General features: G+C 26.0%; 1 protein-coding gene across 1 annotated transcript in view; it reads right to left on the minus strand.

Annotated features, from left to right (window-relative positions):
- Positions 1-19,041, minus strand: part of LOC100209793 (polynucleotide 5'-hydroxyl-kinase NOL9) — a 70,801-nt gene extending 51,760 nt beyond the window's left edge. Inside the window, exons 1-5 of the mRNA XM_065817140.1 lie at positions 18,690-19,041; positions 18,400-18,457; positions 9,231-9,389; positions 715-882; positions 548-635 (exon numbers count right to left, since the gene is read on the minus strand). Of these exons, the coding sequence (XP_065673212.1) occupies positions 548-635; positions 715-882; positions 9,231-9,389; positions 18,400-18,457; positions 18,690-19,003 (787 nt within the window). The 5' untranslated portion in view covers positions 19,004-19,041. The remainder of the gene's footprint in view (positions 1-547; positions 636-714; positions 883-9,230; positions 9,390-18,399; positions 18,458-18,689) is intronic.
- Between the last annotated feature and the right edge of the window lie 3,394 nt (positions 19,042-22,435).

Genomic DNA, 22,435 nt, shown 5'->3' on the forward strand with positions numbered 1-22,435 from the left:
AAGAACTAGGGTTTGGAAACATTTGTCATATTCCATGTAAGAAGCCATTATAATTTAAGAAAATTTACTGTTTAAATAACCAGCAATTTTAATCTAATTAAAACTAGTACTATAAAATAGTCACAAACAAATAACGTCTATTGGAGATAAAAATTGTAAGAATCTTGAATAAACTTTAGGAATGTCGATTGCAAACAAATTTCAATTATTATAATAATTCCAATTCAATTATTCAAAAAGAATATTACAAAATTCGAAATTCAAGAATTTCGAATTTTGTAATAATCGTAATAATCATAAGTATAATTTTTAACTAATATTTAAATACACTCATAAATTAATTTATATATAACTAAATTTATTAAACATTATTTTTATATATTTTTTATATCTTTTAGTAACAACTATTATTATGACAACTATTGTTATTAAAAAAATAAAAACTCCTTAGAAGTAATTATTATTACTTAAAGGAAGTTTTTATTACTTAGAAGTAATTAATAATACTTAAAATTTATTACTACTAACAAATGAATTTTAGTCATACCATTATTATAATTATTTGAAAGTATTTCATCAACAACCACACTCCATGAATCTGTTTCTAACACAGAATCTGTTTCTACCGACGAAAACTATAAACATGACAATAGCATGTCAAAATTTAAAATTTTATTTATAATTTTTAAGAAAGAAAAAAAAAGTTAAAACTACCAACGGTGATCGCAATGCATCTGGAAACATAACACGAGGCATTACTAAGTTTAAATGTGCAACAAGTATAACTGAATAAAAATTTTCATTCTTTATGAATTCTTCTGATTCATCCACTTTTTTAAACATTTTTGACAGATGGACAATCAAACTTTTCTTTTCAACATCCTAAAAAGTTAAAAAAATAAACAAGACTTAAAAATAGCAACAAATAAATCAACCAGAATAAATGAAATTGCATTGATATTTCAATGCAACTTGTATTATATTATAGCGAATTAATCCAAAAAAAATAGCTTCTATCAATATTATTCAATATTGAGTATTTTAAATATAAATAATAATGCCAATAATAGAGGTTTTTTTTTTGTTTTTTTTTACATTGTTATTATAAAACTTTCTTTTGGAAACATATACTAATATTTAAACCAATATCTTTGAATATCTTTAATGTCAGAAGTCTTTTCAATAATCTTCAAATTATTTGACAAGTTTATATTTAACAAGTTTTTAGAAACTATTTAAAAACTCTGGAGATAGTTCTGATTTTTCTTCAATTCATTTTCGTATTATAACTAGCAAGATCTTTGAATATAACTACCAAGAGCTTTGAACTTTTGATCATTCCTAATCTTAGAACTTTTGAAAATAATCTCTTTACTTTAAATCTTTTAGGTTTTTGAATAAAATATAAATAATAAATAATTTTTGAATAAAATATAAAAGTCTAAAGTTAAATTAGTTATCATCGCCTTATTATTGGTAATTATCATATTATCATTGGTTATCATAATTATGTGGTAGCGGTGGTGGTAGAGCGCTTGCTTCATAAGCGTGAGGTTCCATGTTTGATCCCCACCACATCCCTGGTGGTACCGCGCTCAACTTGTTTCTCCGCGAAGCAGCCTTGTTCGTCAAGGTTTGCATTTCTGAGTTAAAGAGTTGAGAGAGAGTTATAACCACAATTAGGTAGCCTCCTCGTCTGTAGTGGCCTTCTCTGCCTTGAGGAGGTGAATTAACCAAAAAAAAAATTCCTTTCTACAACTATGACCATTAGGATTGAGCTTTTATCAAAAATTTACAGATAAAATCTTAATAGTAACTTAATAATTTACTAGTAAATTTTAATAATGTAATTTACTAATTTACCATTTACTGACAAAAGTATAGAACCAATTACTTTAAAAACTAAATAAAAAATTGAAAGTTATGTAAAATAAAGTTAAACTATAATACTGTGCGTTGAGTAGTCAAACCTAAAAAATAGAGCAGAGTCTAAAGGTTAATAAGAAATTAGTATCACTAGCCAAGAAAAAAAATAAAGATTTTTGTTTTAAAATAAACTAAAACTTTACATTTTTCTTAGCTTATATTATAATTTGAAGTTTAACTTCTTGTGGAACTGTGCATAAGTTTAACAGTTCTACTTAAGAATTTATGTAGAATTGTATAATATTTATTTAAATAAAATATACACAATAAACACAACATAGAATAGCTTAACAATTCTACCTCTTGCAGAATGCACATAAGATTTAATTTAAGATTGCACATAAGAAGTTGATGGAAGTAGGTTAAAAGTATTGAAATAGGTTAAATTGAATAGGTTAAAAGTATTGAAACAATTTGCTGAGTAATTCTATGCCAATATAGTAAAAAAAACAAACCTAAAATGTCACTTCTTATTTAATTCATAGTGGTTTTAGAGGTAATTAAAGTTTAACACATATTAAATTATCACTCTTAACATCCCCTCCCACTACTCCCTTGTCACAAATATTAATAAGTTTGATCAGCTAAAAGTTGAAATATTAGTGAATTTTAGGTCATGGAATCCATTAAAAATGTTTAAATGTTAAAGATAAAATGAAAACCACATGTTTAGTTTCATTATTTAAACAGAATTAACATTTAAATTTTATACATTTTACTATAGAAAAGTTATTGTTTGAAAAGTGAACTTAATAAAATCTTAACCTTTTGCAACCAAGCTTAACCTTTTTGAAATTTATAACAATTTTGAAGCAGTACGAGAATAAAGTTTATTATTACCCTGGCTCTAGCTATAACATTAATTTTAATTAATGTTATAGCTAGAATAATTTATAGTATTAATCAATATTCGTGAAGCACCAACCCCAACAACCACATCACAACCACATCATAACCACAGCAACCACATCACAACCACACCAACTGCAGCATTGTTTTTTCAAACTGCCCCAGTTGTTTACTATTTGGAAGTCTGGGATGCATAAGTTAGATTAATATGCTTTCATCATAAAAAAAAACTTGTTTTTGAAAAAAAAGAAAAACATTAAAATTATAAAATTGTAACATTTTTCATAAACAAGAAAAGCATTAAAAAAATGCTTAAAATAGGTGAAAAAAAAAAAAAAAAAAAAAAAAAAGGTAATAATAAACTTAAAAGTAAGCCTTAGATTGGTTTCAAAAAATTTTTCTAAATATAAGTAGAAAAGTTAAGTTTATTGAAAATTTTTTCAGGTAGTAATATAATTTCACTTGGTTATGAATATTAAAAATTAAAAAATTAATAACAATCGTTGCATTCAGAAGCACTTCATTTCTAAAATAAAATGTGTCAATTGGAATAAAAATCATTTTGCTTTATTTCATAGAACAATGAATATGACACTTTCTTTGTGCATAAAACTTCAACTACAACTGTTAATATCTAAAAATATGGTAATATTTAAAGGCTAAAATATTCCCAGAATATGTTAGTTAAAATATTGAATAGTAATTTTAGTTATAGATTTAAAAAAAGTTGTAAACCTTAAATTTATGTATCCAGATATACAACTTACACAGTTACAACAAATACTTTCCAAGTCTCAGTTAATGTTCACTGTTGAAGTGCCAACTACCATGAATTGAACTGTGTACACTTCTACACTTTGAAGTGCCAACTACCATGAATTGAACCATGTACACTTGTACACTGTTGAAGTGCTAACTAATAAAATCTATAAACTATTTTTAAATGAAGTTTTGAAAAAAATTGGTGTAAAAAAAAATTGTTAGTAAAAAACATTATTTTTTTAAAATAAACCTTATTTGAACTTATATAAGACAACCTTTATATAAGTAAATACACCACCTTTTATGTACCCTTTAATGTACAATTAATATATCACTTTACTGCAATAATAAACGGTCTGGTAAATATATTATATATTAAAACCGAAAATGCTTTTTTTTGCTTGGTTTCTTTACAATTTAAACAACTTTAATGGATCCATCCACTTAAAATTCACTTATATACCAACTTTAAGTTAATCAAACATAATACTCAAAAAGATTTATATAAAAATGAGAAAGTATTTTTTGTGGTAAATAAATTGTAATCTTACTGACAACTTTACCATTATACTGTTTAACTGACAAAACATTAAAAATTTAGGGGAGTGTTTACCTTACCCCGCACACACATCCTTTCAGTACGGCCCTAATAACACAACATCTATATGACTGTAGAACCACTGATAGCATCTTACTCTGATTCAGATATTGTTATTAGCAATAACTTTGATTTGGCAATTGATTTGGGCAGAGAGTGCTTTTGATGCAATTCTAAGATATATGGTAACCATAAATATGCTTAATTTGAAGGCCCATAAATATATAAATATAAATATAGATCTTTAATGATAAAGATAATTTTTTTTTCAAAGATTTAATTATAAAACCTTTTAGAAAAGTAGTCTTAGTATTACTTTGCAAATATTTTGACAGCAAATAAATTTTGACATCAGATTACAAACTTTAGATTTTAACTTAAGACATTATTTTAATTCTATGTTTATATAGCAATTAAGGTCGCAAATCCTCTTCTGATTGTTGCTATGCACAATCTTTTAATTCAACCCTTGATGCAGTTTCTTTAATTTATTACAATCGTTTATTAATTTATTTATTATATAGTTTATTTTATTACATATAAATATTTAATTTATTGCAAAGTAATATATATGACTTTTTTAAATGGTATTTTGCAAATATTTTTGAGGCTGATATTAAATAATGGTTTCATTTTATCATGCAAAACACTAATATACTAAAAGGCTCAAAGTTTAACACTTCGTGGAGCCACAAATAAAGTGAAAATAAAATTCTTTGTCATTTTAAGAATTTATTAAAATAATTATATTTTTACAAAAGGCCCTACTAAGATAAAAGCCCATGCTGGATTCCTGTGTTTCTGGAGCCAGCACTTAAAATTTGAAAATATTCAGTCAGAATTAGTTAAATCTGTTGATGCTCACAAACACTTTAAACAAAGCACAATTTCTTAATGCAGAAAGCTGACAAAAGTAAGTTATTTCAACTATATAAACTGTTTCCAAAGTTTATTTATGTCTTCTCAAGTTCTGTAACTATAATGTGGTATTAACTTGATTTAAAAAAAAAAAAGAAAGAAAACGCAAAAAAAAATCTTTTCTGCAAAGCAACAAAGGCAAAGTATAATATTCATCAAAAGATATACGAAGTATAATATACATTAGTCAGAAGTAATCTATAAACCTAATTGATTTCTACAAATAGATTTACAGATGATTGATTTAAACTTATACAATACCTTTCCAATCCTGAATTTCTAATAATGAAGAGGAAGTTTAGAACCTAGTCTGATAATAAAGAGAAATTAATAACTTAGAGTCTAGTGCTAGACTTGACATTCCAGTTAATTATTCCCTTTTAAAAGACAAATTTGAGGAATAAAATCTAACATACTTTTATTTAAGTGAAGTTTTATTTGATTTTCAATTTCCATAATAATTCTATATAAAACTTGCTGGAATAATGGTTTAAAAGTCGGAGAAAACTTAACTTTATATAAAAAGACAAAAATATTTTGAAGCCAAAACAGTCTTTTTAAAGACGATTTAAAGAATCATTCAAAATCTTAGTTATGTCGAAAAATAGAAGTGCTGAAGACGTCTTACAAAGACTCAAAATTGTTAACAGTTTTTTGAAGTTTTAGTGTCAAAATGTAGAACTAGTCTTTTACCCTTTAGTAAATCAATTATTTGCTTTATTAGAAGGTCTCCTGTTGACTGAATTATCTGAAACCGTTTTCTGTGAACAGAAGACCTAGAGATGTTTATTTCTTTAAATTACAAAAAATCTGTTAAGAAATTTATATGATTAGTTATGACTAGTTGAAAATCAATTTCAAACTAATGGTCTATAAAGTAACTGAAAAACCATTTCAGTACTTATACTTAATACTTGTCTCTGGCAGTTGTAAAAATTTTCTGCTACTGTGCAGTGGTCCAGAAATGTCACTTTTGAGGCAAAAACCATATTGTTGTCATTTTTGAAGCTAGCACTGTAAAATGTTTAGTGAATATTCATTATACACTGCCCTATCAAAATTATTACTACAATGTCACTCACCATGTCTCTATGGGCACATAAATGACACAAAAACAAGGACAAACGACAAAACAAATATTAGATATGTGACCCATGTTTCTACTTAACTTTTAAATGTTCTATTAATTATAAATAGTCTCTAGCATATATGATACATTTTTGTTTGATTGGATAAGTGTCATATATGTGCAGAACACCAAGAACATAGCACAAAAAAACATTTGACACTTATTTTTTATATTCTTACTTTAACAGACATTTTTAAACTTTTTAAAAAACCTTTAAAAATTAAATAATTTCAAGACATATGGTTTATGATTTGTAAGACAGCATGAACAATACATCCTTCTTTATAAGTTTTTTTTCCATCATTGAATGTACCAGAGCCTCTGCTTCATGGAACATCAACAACAATTCCAAGTGTATTATTTATTTTTTTCTGAATTCCTTTTTCTTTTTTTCTTTTTTTACATGCAATCAATTGTTTCTTTTCAGCCGTGTTTGCATAAAAAAGATCAAAATCATTATACCCTGGTCATCTTCTCTGTATGTAATATAAGAGACATTCAAAACAACAAATCCAGAGATGGAGAGTGTGGATTCCCAGGTCTAAAGACATCTTATTAGGTTGCAATATTTGACATCTGATTTGTTTACAATATTTGTGGATTAAATCCAATTTTTTGGATTTAATCCACAAATATTGTACACTTGATAAGAATCACTTAATGAAGAAAAAAGAGTGAAAACTTTGCATTGATCATAGTACATCCTGACTTATGATTGACTTAAAATGAGTCTATGGTTGTTGAGCTGAGCTCAGTTGAATTAAAAAATTTAATTCTGCTTTAATAATTTGCTGATTCACATCAACATATCGAACCTGAACATGGCAATAACATTGGGTCAAAGATATTATCCATAGAATAACATCAGTTTCATGTACTTTAAGTTCCACTAGTACTGTACACAAAAGAAACAAAGATTCTTCAACTGGAACTAGCAATCTGTCCTCTTCATCTTCAGTTCTCTGTTTATAAACAGACTATTCTGTTGAACCATTAAATCCAACTTTGCTTATAAGAAGAAAAGTATTTTAAGGCTCAGGTAGTTTGGATTTATTAAATTTGAGCTAAAGTTTGCTCTGCTGAGTACATTTTAAAACATGATATATTACAGGACAGGACTAATCAATTTTATTCTAAATCAAATGTTTTAAAACTTGGGGGCATCTTTTAATTATTTTTCTTTGTTAAGATTAAGAATAAGTGCATTTAACTTTTAGTGGTAACTAAAAGCCTGGTAAAAAGTGGTAACTTCTTTTTTTTTCAATAATATTTTTTTTTCAATAATAACTTTTTTCCTAAACCTTATTGAGAGATCTTTAAATGATTATGATGGAGCACCACATTTTTTATCCAATCTTACTGTTGAGGTTTATTTACAATAAATTTAACTATTTCTAGTAATATTTTATAAATCTCCCTTTTTGTCTGTCTATTTCTTCTTAAAGTCTTTCATAAATTTTATGTAAAATATAAATTTTATAAATTTTATAAAAAATAAATTTTATGTAAAATATAAATTTTATAAATTTTTCCATTTCTTCTTAAAGTCTTTCATAAATTTTATAGGTAAAGTTTTAGTTAAGGATTGTGCACGGGATAACACTTTGAAATAGTAGACGAATGAAAGAGGAATTTTGACAACAAATTTACATATTTATTTTCATATTTTCCTTTAATTAAATGATCAAAAATGTCTTTGTTCTTCATATTAAAACTTGGTCTCAAAACTAAAAATTATTTTAAATAATTTTAATTATTATAAACTATTTGATCTTAAATGAACATATTTATTTTGATTATTCTTATCGAAACTCAAACTTTTATGCGCTATTATTCTAAAATATTCCTTTTCACGGATGAAACCAGAAAAAACATTTTAAAGCATCGATAGTCAGAGAGGGAGCAGGATTTTAGTTTAAATGCATGAAAGCAGGTAAAATACTTTAAGAACTTTTCTATACAGATCAATTTTTCATAAGCAAAAATTTTTAAAGAGGTTTCAAAAGTTCAAAGTTTTTTTACTTTTTAAATTATTTTACATTCTATATTTCATAAATATATTTTAAAAATTGGAATATCTGTGACATTTTTAGAATTCAGTACTTTAAAAAGTTTGTAGACTAATTTTTGCTATTAAAAAATTAATTTTTTTAGAATTTTTGAACTTCAAATCCATTTTAGATAACATTCAAAAAAAATTTAGACCTTGAAAATATCCAGACTTATATTTTATATCTACACATATTATTTATAATTCAATTTTAAGATTAAGTTTCTATTAGAGAAAAATATTTTTTTGTCTTTACAGCATGATCATGGACTACTGTGTAATGGATTATTTGTAACAACAATTCGAGCCAGAATGAAATTGATTTTGTGTGTAATTTAAGTGACAAAAGTAGTGTAAGCTGTAAAACTATGAATAACTTGAGAACATGTTACGAAGCCAGAAAATGATGAAAATAATGACTAGCTGTTTTGTTATGGTCTTTTTGCATTTTTTAATTTTTCATTTATGAGTTTTTATTGATTTTAATTTTATCCCCAAAAATATCATAAATGTTTAATAGGTAAAAAAATTTGAAATTCAATAACAGCTCAATTACACTAATTTCTGGCGTAATTTAAGAATTTGGCCATAGCCACAAAGGTTTGTATCATATGTTACCGACATTTTATTTTATAAATTATTGTTTTTAAAAAAATACTAAAATATTGATCTTTCAACCATGAAAAAAAAATTGTAAACTACTTTTGTAAACTGTTTTATTTATTATTTTGGTAAACTGTTATTAATATAATGTGTCACAGTCTGAATGTTTCTACATAAGTTTCTTTGATATATTAGAACTTTTTTGGGGGCAAAAAATTTTATGAATTTTTTTTTGGTTTTATTTTTGCTAACAATTTAAACCAACTTTGGAGGCAATTTAATAAAAGTGTCTTGCTCTAAAATTTATATAATTTATTTATTTTGTATTTTATGCATAAACCTAAAAATTAAAAACAAACCTGACAGAAACAAGAAATAATTAATTGTTAAAATACCGAGCAGGGCAAATTAGTATTATCTCTTATAGATTGAAGTGCGGATGTTGGTGGAGAATAAATATCATATGTATTTGACATGCCTTTTGCAGAAAAGCCATTTATTTCAACTTCACCATGTAGAACATTGATTCGAGCATAACCATTAAAAGAAACTTTCTAAAGAAAAACTTATCTTTCAATACTTTAAAATAATAAAAAAAAGTCTTATAATACAACTACACTATTTATAATTACACTATAATTAAGTGACCAGGGTCCATATTTAACAGTGGCTTGGTTAAATATCAGCCATGGTAGAGATAATAAATATAGGTGTGTGTATATATATATATATATATATATATATATATATATATATATATATATATATATATATATATATATATATATATATATATATATATATATATATATATATATATATATATATATATATATATATATATATATATATATATATATATATATATATATATATATATATATATATATATATATATATATATATATATATATATATATATATATATATATATATATATATATATATATATATATATATATATATATATATATATATATATATATATATATATATATATATATATATATATATATATATATATATATATATATATATATATTTCAAAAGATGAAACAAGCAGAATATTTGTTCAACTCGTTTTATTTGAATCTAAAAAACATAAATGCATACTTGAATATAACATTCGTATCATACAGTATAATTAATTTTAACATAATTCAAACTATGGGATCACTTCATGTTTAATTAATAACAGGATAATATTCACTATTTAGTAATTTTATGCAAAGCAATTAATGGTAATTTTTGTATATCTTTGTTGATTTTTTTTGTTTTTTTTCATTAGAAATACTCTGAATGGAAACTGTTTAATGCTTGTTCCATTTCACTAATTGGCTATGAATCCCAATACCTTAGACACTGGCCCTTTACCTAAAGGCCAACTAAATGGCAGTTAAGGGTCCCACAATTTAGGGGGCCCTGAAATAGATTCAAAAAATGTTTTTAATAACTGGAAGTTATTAAAAAATCAAAAATTTTAATAATTAGCACAATCATTAAAATCAATTAAGCCTAATTCATTAAACCCTTGTAGATTTATTCTGCACAAAGGAATTCTAGAACAAATCTATATGAAAATCATAGCATTAAACTAAAGAATTGAAAGCACAAAAGCAAACAATGAACAGTTTAATGCTATATATACTATACAATGGTTTTTCATTCTAAATATTTTTGAAGCCTTTGAAAATTAATTCCCCTAGGGCCCCCGAGAGTATAAATCTGGCCCTGTTTTCTTTAATTCAAATCATCCTACTAATATTATTATAATTAGTATATATGTCTATACTAATATCTATTTATATTATATACTAAATATCAAAACATTTATAAAAACACAGCCTTTCCTTTTATATCCCAAAAACCATATGATTATTTTTCTAAAAAAAAACAGAATATCAAGTGTCATACCAGAGACTATCAAATAGTAATTATTTCACAAATGAATAAATTAATACATAGGTTTATCTATAGCTACAGTGTTTTGCCAGAAAAATGGATAAGTTGGCAAGACAGATGCTCAGCTGTGCAACAAATTGTTATATTACTGAAATTTTTTATATTCATGACTTTTTTGGTGGAATAGTTCTCCATTCTGCATTAAATAGGATTTTAGTTTTTTTTCTTATAAATTTTTTTCCATCTCGAATGATATTTGGAAGTATATTCCAAAGTTTGGATAATGCTCGAATACCAAAACGATTACTGGATTTTGTTTCCTTTAATTTTAGTAAACCTTCTGACAATAAGAAGTGAATGAAATTGCATTATTATGTTTGTGCTTCCTGGATTCATGCATAATTAAAACAACCTTAAAATAGCTTTTTTCTCTAATTTTTCAGCCAATGCAAATTGTTAAATTTCTGGTCATTTACTCAGTTGTTCTTCTGGTCATTTACTCAATTGTTCAACAAAATTGTGTTCAGGCCTGATCTAGCCTCCGCACACTATTCAAACAAAGTACAAGATTACCTAAAAGGCAAAAATATTGAATATTTGCCAAGAGACAAAAACCCTGCCCAAAAACGTGCCCAAATTGCGCCTGATTGAGGATTTTTGGATTGAAATTAAAAGATTGGTTTATGCAGACATTTGGCAAGCTAAAAATCTCCGCCAACTAAGAAATCGAATAGAGTATTGTATGAAAAAAATTGATCAAAATTGCATACATAAGCTTGGAGCGAGTACCTTTACAAGAGTTGACCCTGTTCAGCGAAATGAACTGATAAACAAATAATTTTTTTTTCTATTTTGTAAAATACAAATTTTTAGTTGATTTGCTTTTTAAATTAAAAAAATTCATTTTCAAAGTTTGTCCAGATTTTTAGTTTTATATAAATATAGAATATAGTTTTTTTTCTTAATTTGTTAATAAATGTTTAAATAAAAATATCTTCAATTTTACAAAGCTATGAGGCATTTTTTTGAAACCACAATCCGTAATGATTCGTATTTTATCCATGTGAACAAAAGTCTATGCAAATATCTAACATGTAAACTTCGATATTACATGCTTAACATATATAAAGATATTATATACTAAACAAACAAAAGGGAGAGAGTTTTTTAAAAAGTTTTTAAAAATTTCTAAAAACATGCAAACACCGTTAAAAATTAGTGTGCATGTCATGACAGAGATACTTAAATTATTTATGTGCTCAGTAAAGTAAAGACTGCACATTAAAGAGACAACTTTCTTTCTTAGAGAAAAATAATTTTACATTCAAACTTTAATTTTCTTTAAAATAGTCTGAAAAAAATTAATAGAAACTTATTAAAGAAAAAAATAACAAGGTCTGCCCCGTTTTTATTTGTTTTTTTTTTGTGTTTTTTTTAGAAGTTATTAAGTATTGAACATTATTCGTTAACTCAAAATAAAGATTTTTAAATTTTGCTCTTTTTTTTAAATTATTGAAATAAAGCTAAACTATTAAAATGGTCAGTGTGGAATATACTTAACATGACCAGAATTATATGGGTCATGCTAAGTCCATTATTTCACATACTTAAGTCATCTCATGTTTTCTGAAACTTTTTATACCGATGGTAATTAATTAACACATTTCAATTGGGTATCCTAAATATTATTTAGACTGGTACTAATATCCAATCAGTTGATAAATAGCAATTTGCACAAGGTCTACCAAAACGTTTAAAGTTTTTTAAAACTAATTATAAAAGAATTATTTTTTTTTTCATAACTTTAAAAAGTAAAGAATAAGTATAGTTTTTCGATATGTTATTTTTTTTACTGCTTACTAAAAAATATTTAAGTATAAGTAGTGTCAGTGTGGAATAGATGTACCAAGACCTGTATTTTATGGGTCATGACAGCTAACCTAAATAAATAGCAAACATGTATGTCTATGCCCTTTTATTATTGCAAGAAGCCAATGTAAAAAGGTTCTGTCCAATGTTAAGCTCAGCTATTCTCAGTTCATGAAATCTTGTATCTTATCTCAGATGTTAAGTTTTAAAGACTTTTGGAAAGTCTTCAACAGTGTCATTAACTAAAGTCTAAGATTCAATCTAATTCATGGGTCTTGATCTTTTTACTTCTCCCGAAATAAGGGCATTTAGGGAAAAGTAAATAAGGAGTTATTCGGAAAGAACTTTTTCTCTAACTTGACTCTTGAATCTAATGGCCAAATTCTTTCTATCATACCAGTTAAAGAGATTAACCTATTGTTAAACATCCAAATCACTCAATTAAATACTTCTACAGTTTGTGCTTCAGAAAAGAATTTCATCATAGACTTAAAAAGATGTTCTCCAGAACTCTCTTTGACTTTTGCTTAACAATTTAAAAATTTTAAATAAATGGTTCCAACTTTTAAAAACTCTACAAAACGCTTTGACCTCTTTAACTATCCTGCGATTAGTCTTCACTTTTTTTATCATTTTCTTTATATAAAGTTTTTGAAATTGTTAGATCATTTCTTTCCAATTGCATTAATAAAGTTATTCTTGAAGACCTACACTCTTCTTCACTTTGAGTAACTTTGAAGGTATGACTTTTAAGGTTCTATCTTGTATTTCTCATCTTCATGAAAATCTAAAGTGGCTCTATTTGCTTATGACTCAACTTTATACTCTCGTCTTGACAAAAAGTCTTCACTTTTTGATTGCTTAGAACAAGCAGCCAATTTTTAATCTGACCTCCCTTCTGTAACAGCCTATAGCCTGCAGTGGCTAGTGGATTTTAAGTCTGGACCTAAAATCTACAACTTTTGTTAGATAACTAAACTCATCTATTTACTGCAAAAAATATTGCAATATTGCTGGCATTCCTAGAATGACGAATAACAACCCTCTTACTCTCAGACAAAGTCTAATAGCACATGTAAATGTAACTAGCACATGTAAATGTAACTAGACCTATTTTATCTACCAAGCTTAAGCCACTCTCAAAAATTGGTAATAATAACTAACATAAATAACAATTAAAGAAATAACTCATTAATTAGGGTATTAAATAGAAATGAATTTGATATAGCGTTTTGATGAAATTGGGTATTGTCAAAATATTTTCCAATCCCTCTCCAATTTTCAAAGATATATTGAATATCTTTGAAACAAAATATATAGAACTACATATTATAAACAGTATTAATTAAATTAAGAATTAAGAATTGTATATTTGATTTGTTTTTAATCTTAATATATCATTGTCGCTTTCATTTTAAGAGTATTCTTTTAAATTTTTTTTTTTTTCACTGGTGGGCATTCGTGGTAATGGATTACTTTTTGATACACAAGCAAATCGAGAAAACGACTAAATCAATAATGCATTTTTCAAACACAAACCTATTAAATTCTGCTTGACGACCTTTAAGGACGAACCCTTACACCATAATGTAATAAATTGTGTTATAAAAAAAATGTTTTAAAAATATAAAAATAGAAAGGTTTTGAAATAGTAAACACAAGCTCATAAATTTCATATTTCATATTTATTGCATGTTCAATTCTTTGTACATAAATCATATTGCAAAATAAAGTTACAATCACAAAATTTCAGCAAAAACAACAACAAATGTTGTTTAATTATGAAAGAATATAGATTGCAAGCGATTGCACGCTACCATTGCAACAAAGAACACCAATAATTATTTTTTCATTCATAGTCATAAAATGTTATTATGACTTTGGTTCATTCAAACATTTAAATTTGCCTTTATGTTTTGAATTCAAGCAAGCACAAAGTGGGTGGAATTTTACTTTTACAGGACAAAATTCTTAACTAATTTAATATTAGGGCTATATTCACTAAAGTTAGCATGAGTACTAATATGTCTGTGCTTTCTATGAAGGTAATATTTTTTTATTTCATAGCTATGGATACCTTGATTTTGCTTAGCAACAACCTTTTTTGGTATTTGCAGATATTTTATGAGTGCTATATTCACTAAATTTGGCATGAGTACCAATACGCGATCACGCTTCTTATAAAAGTGATAATTTTTTTAAATTTAGTTGCTATGGATACTTATAACGCTTAGTTACCAGATGCTTTCCTTAGTTTCAAAGGGGGTAAATTGATCTTTAAATAAATTTTATCGAATTTTCAACCCACCTTTTTTGAATAACAATTGAGTATTTAGGTAAATAATGTTTTAGCAACAATAGAAACAAAAAATAGTGCAAGAAAACATTGTCAATTTTAAATTACATCAAAATTTTATAAAACAATAACATCGTTTGAAGATTGTTTAAGTAATTTGAAGATTGTTTAAGAAATTTTTTTAATAACTTTCTTTGACATAAGTCTGATGGGTAATGTAAGATATTTAATTACATCATGGACATGACGTAACTAAAAATCAATCCTTTGTGCACGTTGATTCAACCACATAACACTATGGATAAAGAAACACATATCGTCTTACAGTGTCAAAATAATAATTCTTAAATTTTAAGCAATCTATTTCATATCCTGAAGAGAGTGTTACCAAGATAATGGAAAATCAGAATATATGGTTTTGATCAATATCCAGAATTTCAGCTGTTTGTTCATATGCTGCAAAAGTATGCCTTGAAGTATTGCCATCGTTGCGATTCCAGAACCACCACTTTTAGGGTAATCAACAACAAGTCCTACTTTGTTCATAAAATCAGCCTGAATTTTGTGTTTAGCTACAGATACATTTTTTTTGTGTTCTTTAGATCTTGCTTGCCACTTTCTTGTTTTATTTTTATATGCAATGTGCAAAAACATCTCAAAAATTCAAATCCATATATGGAAACTAAAAATACCATATTTGAACTCTCTGTTAGTATAATCTATGTTAAAGATATCAAGACTATTCATATTTTTTGGAGAGACAACACACACTGAACAGCATTGGTATGAGTTAGTTTCCCCAGAATAATAGTTATATAGTTTGAACCTACCCATAAATCATAGTAAGTTCAATAATACAATTTACTTCAATAGAAGATCCGCAAACCTCTAATATAATCATACCCAAGCTCTCACTTTTAATGCACTGATTTTCGATCAAAGATTCTTTGGATTCCCTTTTGTATGCAAATCTTATGGGTCTACAATAGGCTGCGGATGACGACATTTGATGTTTCCAAATAGCCACCTTTTCGTTGCTGTTGTTAAATCCAGTCTAACCCATTAGGACTAAACAAGTAATAAATGATTCTTCATGTTTTAAATCTCTGTTCATGTCAGGTTCTGATAAAACTTGTTTATAAATGCTTTAGCCAGTAGCACCATCAATATATAGGAAGCTTTTGTCAGACTGGCATCAATTATTAAAGCCAGTGCTTCGTCTGCTGAATATTTACTTGCTTTATCTGTATTTTAAATATATGTTCTTGGCAGCAATAGATAGCAGCATAGCAAATAGATTCATCTCTTAAGTTTTTAATACAGGGTGCCTCAAAACTACTGTTATGGTTTGAATGTTTAAGAACTTTTTAAATGCATTTATATTTTTTAATTTAATTTTGGAACTTTTTGAAGAAAACTTAAGGAATTTGAAATGGAACGCTACACAGCAGAACAGCAACCAACAATTGTTGAATTTTATTTTCAATTAAACCGTCAATTGCTTTGACCATTGTCAATTGTGTTTATTATCCTTTCTTTAATATGCATACTGAACCTTCACACCAACAACAAACTACCTGGTTGTAAATCTTTGACAATGTGGCACAGTAAGACACCTTTCATGTACCAGAGGACCACGTCAGGTACACATGGAAGCAAATACCCAACATGTTTTTATTAACAATTTGATAATAAGCGATGAAGCGCATTTCCAATTGAATGGTTTCGCAAACAAGCAAAATTGCAGGATATGGGTTATAGTGAATCCAAAAACAGTTCATCAGCAACAATTACATCCACTTAAGTGTACTGTTTGGAGAGGTCTATTGTCTGAAAAGATCATTGGTCTATATTTTTATGAAAATGCACATAGCACCTCAGTTATGGTTAAGCCAATTCACAAACTTCTTTTCAAAATTTTTGACAGTATAGTTTGCAGATTTCCACTTTTTTTTTATACAAGTAAACAAATCGTTGAACAGCATGCCTAAAACCAACGCATATAAATTTAGCATTTTTTGGCTGAATAAATTTTAGTATATCTTCATTAATATATTGTTTTGAAATACTAAGATTGTTTTTTCGGAGAAAATTATAAATAATTTAAAGTCTAAGTTTAATAAAACCATATCTAAATAATTCTTCTAAAAAATATTTTGTATTTAAAAGTTTAATATTATAATATATATGCCAAATGGACTAGTAATTCTTGAGGGAAAGCGGAATAGTATCAAAAAAATGATGAACATAGAAAAATAACTGACTGAAACCCATTTTAATGATTTTCTTTAAAAGCCTTAATTTTTTTTAATTTTCTTATTATCATTAAATTAAAGTAATGTTTGCTTGCCCTTTTTAAAGTTGTGAAAATTTTTTTTAAGATTTGCAGAAATATATATAATTTAATAAAATATATAGAACTATTATGTTTATTATAGTTTCAATTTTTTCTGTGCGTTTAACAACACCAATAATATGATATTTTATTATTAAATACTTAATATTGCAAATATAATAATATCATATTAAGTATTTAATAATAACTTATTAAATACTTGTTATTATATCATTATTTTAAATGTTTTAAAGAAATGTCAAAACAACTTTTATTTTATTTTTAGTTCCCTTTAATTAAAATATTTTCAAGTTTTTTTTTATAAGTAAATAAATTTAATAAACTAAATTGAGAAAAACTCACTATTTTGTATTAATGGATAATAATTGACAGTCATATTGTATATTAGTTATCATAAATTTGCGCACACTTTGCAAATGCGTGAAAAATCGCTTTAAATTAATAAAAAATTTATAAAATTCAATAAGCATCTTTGATATATCTAATTATTATATATCTTATTAACTAGAAGTTATTTGAAAATGTAACTCTAAATGTAAATTTAAATTAAAAAAAAAAAAATTTGAAAGAATTGAAAATAAAACTGGCTTATTCATGGCTGACGGCACGGGTTTAGAAGTGGAGGTGCACAACCATCTATTTTAAAAAAAAAATCCTCTAGAAGTTCTCTTAAAAAAAATCCAAAGAAAAGGGGTTTAGAAAAAAAGTGTGGAAAGGGGGCATGTGCATCACCCCCCCCCCCCACCTTGCATTACCGGCCCTGCTATTTGACATACCTTCTAAATTGAAGGTTCTTTAATAAATAAAGAAATAAACACCAACATTTATTTATTTGTTGCATACACATTTGTTAAAATCACTCTTAGATTTAGAATAATTTTAATATGAGCAAACCACAAATTTTTGACATAAATTAGAGGGGAGGACTGACAATACCCTAACCCCATTTTTCTAAAACCACCTGTCCCTAATTTGTAGATCCACTAATAAATTTTTACCAAGTTTTTAACAATTAATAAATGAAAAGCATTGCAATAACCTGACCTTGATAACTTATAATTACCCACAAAACAAAAGCCTCAACAGTAATGGCCCTGAGGAGATAAATATAAAAAAACAGTTAAATTATAAAAATGAACACCTGATTTTTTTGTAAAAATAATATTCCATGAATATTTTCTTCTTCAATTGAAAAATAGCTATTAAAAACAATAAAATTTATAAGTTATAAACTAAAAAAAAAAATAGTAAAATTTATAAAAAGAAAATTACATAAATTATACATTACTTTTAAAACAAATGTTTACATAATTAGTAAAGTACATACATAAATATATTATATATATATATATATATATATATATATATATATATATATATATATATATATATATATATATATATATATATATCCTTATAAATAAATTTAACCTTAAACATCCGTTTTTTTCTTTTGATTTTTTTTCAACAACAACTTGTTCACAACTGTGAGAAATGCAGGGTAATGAACATTTGGCTATTAGTTTATATTCAGCTTCTATTAAAGGTGTTGATAAAGGTTTAACTTTGTTTTTAAATTTTTTTTTAACTTGCACATCACATTTGCTTAATTTATCGCTATGTAATTTAGTTTGAGATTTAACAAAGGGAAAATAAAATTTGAAACCAGATCTTCTCGTCATCAAGTTTTTAGATAACAATTTATTTTTTGGCCATTTTGAAGAAAGAAACCTTTTCTTTGCCATTTTTTATAGTATATATATTTTTTGAAACCTTAAAAGAAAAAAAAATGCAACAACAACAATTGCAATTAAATCATAACAACAAACTTAAACACTAAATAAAAATTAATAAATATTTATTTATTTACACCTATGCTAAATAGTTAATATTAAACAATCAATTTATCTAATAGCCTTTTATCTACGCATCGTAAATGAAAGGTTATTAAAGAAATTGATTGTTTTTATCAGGCATTTTTCAGGCGATTCATGGGAGTCCTACTTCAAAATTTTTATAGGCTTTGTGGTAGAACTATCATGAGTTCAACAACTAAGTGAAATTTAAGTGAAATCGAAATGTAGTGAAATTCTTATGAAAAAAGAACTGGTTAAGAAACAGATTGTTTTTAAACCATAAGAAAGATATTTTTCAAAACATCGCTATATATCTTCAGACCAACTAGAGAGACAAAATAACAAAATTTACAATGTACAATTTTACTTTTGATTTAATTTAGTTAACTGCTATATGTGATGGTAGTATTTTCAATCATTTTTTTTTTCATAAAAAATGTAAAATTAGGTTATTTTGGAACATAATTAAATTTATCATATTATGATAAATATTTGTTATAATATAATTGTTTTAAAATTATTTATATTTTTATATTATATTAATGATTCATAAATATAATATTTTATAATATAAATAAAATAAAATTATAATAATTCTATATATTTAGTCTTATATATTATCATAATAATTATGCTATATAATAATCTTATTTTAGTCTTATAAACATAAATTTCATGTTTATAAGACTAAATTAAAATCAAAATATAATAATATATTGATAAAATATATTATAAAAATTTTTATTTGATTTTATCAATAAAATAAAATAAAACTTACTTAGATTTATAAATTATAAGTCTAAAAAAGTTTCATTTGATTTTATCGATAATTTATAAATATAAGTCTAAAAAAGTTGTATTTGATTTTATCAATAAAATTAAATAAAACTTTTCTAGACTTATAATTCATAAATCTGAGAAAGTTTAATTTGATTTTATTAATAAAATCAAATAAAAATTTTCGTCTAGTTTATCTTTCAAGTCTTAATTTTATTTTTTTATGCCTTTTTTCTTTATTTTTCAAATTTGTATTTCATTTTTTGGTATTATACCAGTGTTATATTGATATTATTGTAATAATGATGTTATTATTATATGGAAAAATGTAATCACCCATTATCGCGCTATCGTTTTTCATTCAAACATTTAAAAAATTACCGTCTATAAATAAAGCGTAATAGCATAAAATTAGGATTTAATAGCGTAGTTTATACACTATTAAATTCTTATTTTATGCACTGTCAGTGTGTCAAACAAGGATTTAATAGTGTATAAAATAAGTTATTTTAATATTGTTCCGACACCGGATCCAAACATACAATTAATATACACTTTCCTGATCATAAATATATTTCTATGATTGGATGGTTTTAAAAATACGTAATGTTTTGAAAATGCGGAATGTTTTAAAAGTCAAAACAATTCGGTTTTTTAAATAGCGGTATATGTATATCTATGTAGGGGTCGTGTATTGTCATTACAATATATTATTTTTGCTTGAATAAAGTGGGTATATATATAGGTTATGCATATATAATGTGTTTTTATGGTGTTCTTTCAAAGTTATGAAGTTTTTTTAATGAAATTTAATTTATTTTTAAAGTCGACCAAAAATACATAATATTGCCAATCAGAGCAAACTTCCAAAAAATATATTTCTTTAAATTTTTCTTTTGAAATTTATGGAAATGCAGATCACCTATAGTTTAAGATTTACAAAATAATAATATTCAATACGTGGTAAAAGCGTATTGAATATTATAGTGTGTATATATATACATATATATATATATATATATATATATATATATATATATATAGGTTGAATCGTATTTTATGTACGTAAACTAAAACAGTAAAAAGCGCAACTTTACATATTTAAAAGAAAAGCGCATAATTATTGTATAATTATGCAACCATTGTTAACTCCTAAAATATGTTTGAAATCAGTTTCTTTGAATACTTGTAAGTTAAAAGTTTGTTATTAACATTTTATTCTAATTTAATCCTTTTTTTCTTTTTTTTAAATTTATTCAAACTCGATAAGTTAATATGGCTAGTTTAAGGAATTCATTAAAAGTTAAATCCTTGTTTTCGACCGAATTTCTCCAAACAAATTCATGCAAATAACTCGTAAACAAGTCTTCACTTGTGCCACTTTGTCGACGAAGCTTTTTTTTTGCTCGCATCCACAGGTTTTCAATATTTTGAGTGTGAACATCAGGATTGTTAGGGTTCACGAAATTCTCCTCGTGCACAATAACTTCGTGCGTATATATATTGTCATTCCAACTATCGATGTTTGCATACGATGCCCATCCATCTGATATGATATGTGAGCCCGGTAATATCCATATTTCAATGGCAGCTCGAAGTGTTTCAACTGTTCTATCAGCCACTTCAACAAGGAAGCATTTTCCGGAGTTACGCTCAATTCCCCCGAATACCCAGTGACCTTGACGCCATAGGCCACGATTCCTGTGATAAAACTTTGATTCGTCTATTTCTACCACAATTGGTTGGCCTGTAACGTCTATACCTCCAATTTCACATGAGTTTTCTTCGAGCCACTGTTCACAAAGCTCTCTACAAAAGTTTGACCAATCAACTACAGCGTGTTTGAGATCTACTTCTGCTTCGCGTGCAATGTCTTTTTGTGGAAAATCAACAGCCAATCCGTACATTATCAGTATAATTTGATAGATGGAAAGGTGACTTCTGGCGAAAAAACTATCAGTTCTGATGCTAAACTTTTTTTTACATTGTAGACAAACCAAGTTTTTCCGTCGACTACTCCTTTTCGATTTATAATTCCACATTGATTTTGACAAGAAGTGCACAGAAATGAGTTACGTATAAGCCGATTACGGGCACACCAATTTATTACAGCATTTTCATCTGATAATATCCCAGCAAACATGTCAGCGTTGAATCAACGTTGAAAACCCGTCGCAGCGTAGAAAAAGCGTTACAGTCACAAAAACAACGCGCTTTCAACGTTGAATCAATGTTTGTTATTGTATACTAAATCGCGGTAAATTTAAACGTTGAATAAGCGTTGAAATTGTAACGTAATTTAGCTTCTCAAAAAAAGACGTTTATTCAAAGTGGAATCAACTTACGCAAAAAGCCATTTTAAAGACGATTCAATATCTATGCTTCATCAACGTTAAAAATAAACCGCTTTTTAAACGTCACACTTTTAACGTTGAATAAGGGGTCGTCCATAAAGTACGTACGCTCATAGGGGGGAGGGGGGAGGTCTTCAAAAAGCGTATGAAAGCGTATGGGAGGGCGGGGGAGGGTTCAATTTAAAAGTAC

The sequence above is a fragment of the Hydra vulgaris genome, chromosome 14 (genome assembly GCF_038396675.1).
Source record: "Hydra vulgaris chromosome 14, alternate assembly HydraT2T_AEP".
Classification (NCBI taxonomy): Eukaryota; Metazoa; Cnidaria; class Hydrozoa; order Anthoathecata; family Hydridae; genus Hydra; species Hydra vulgaris.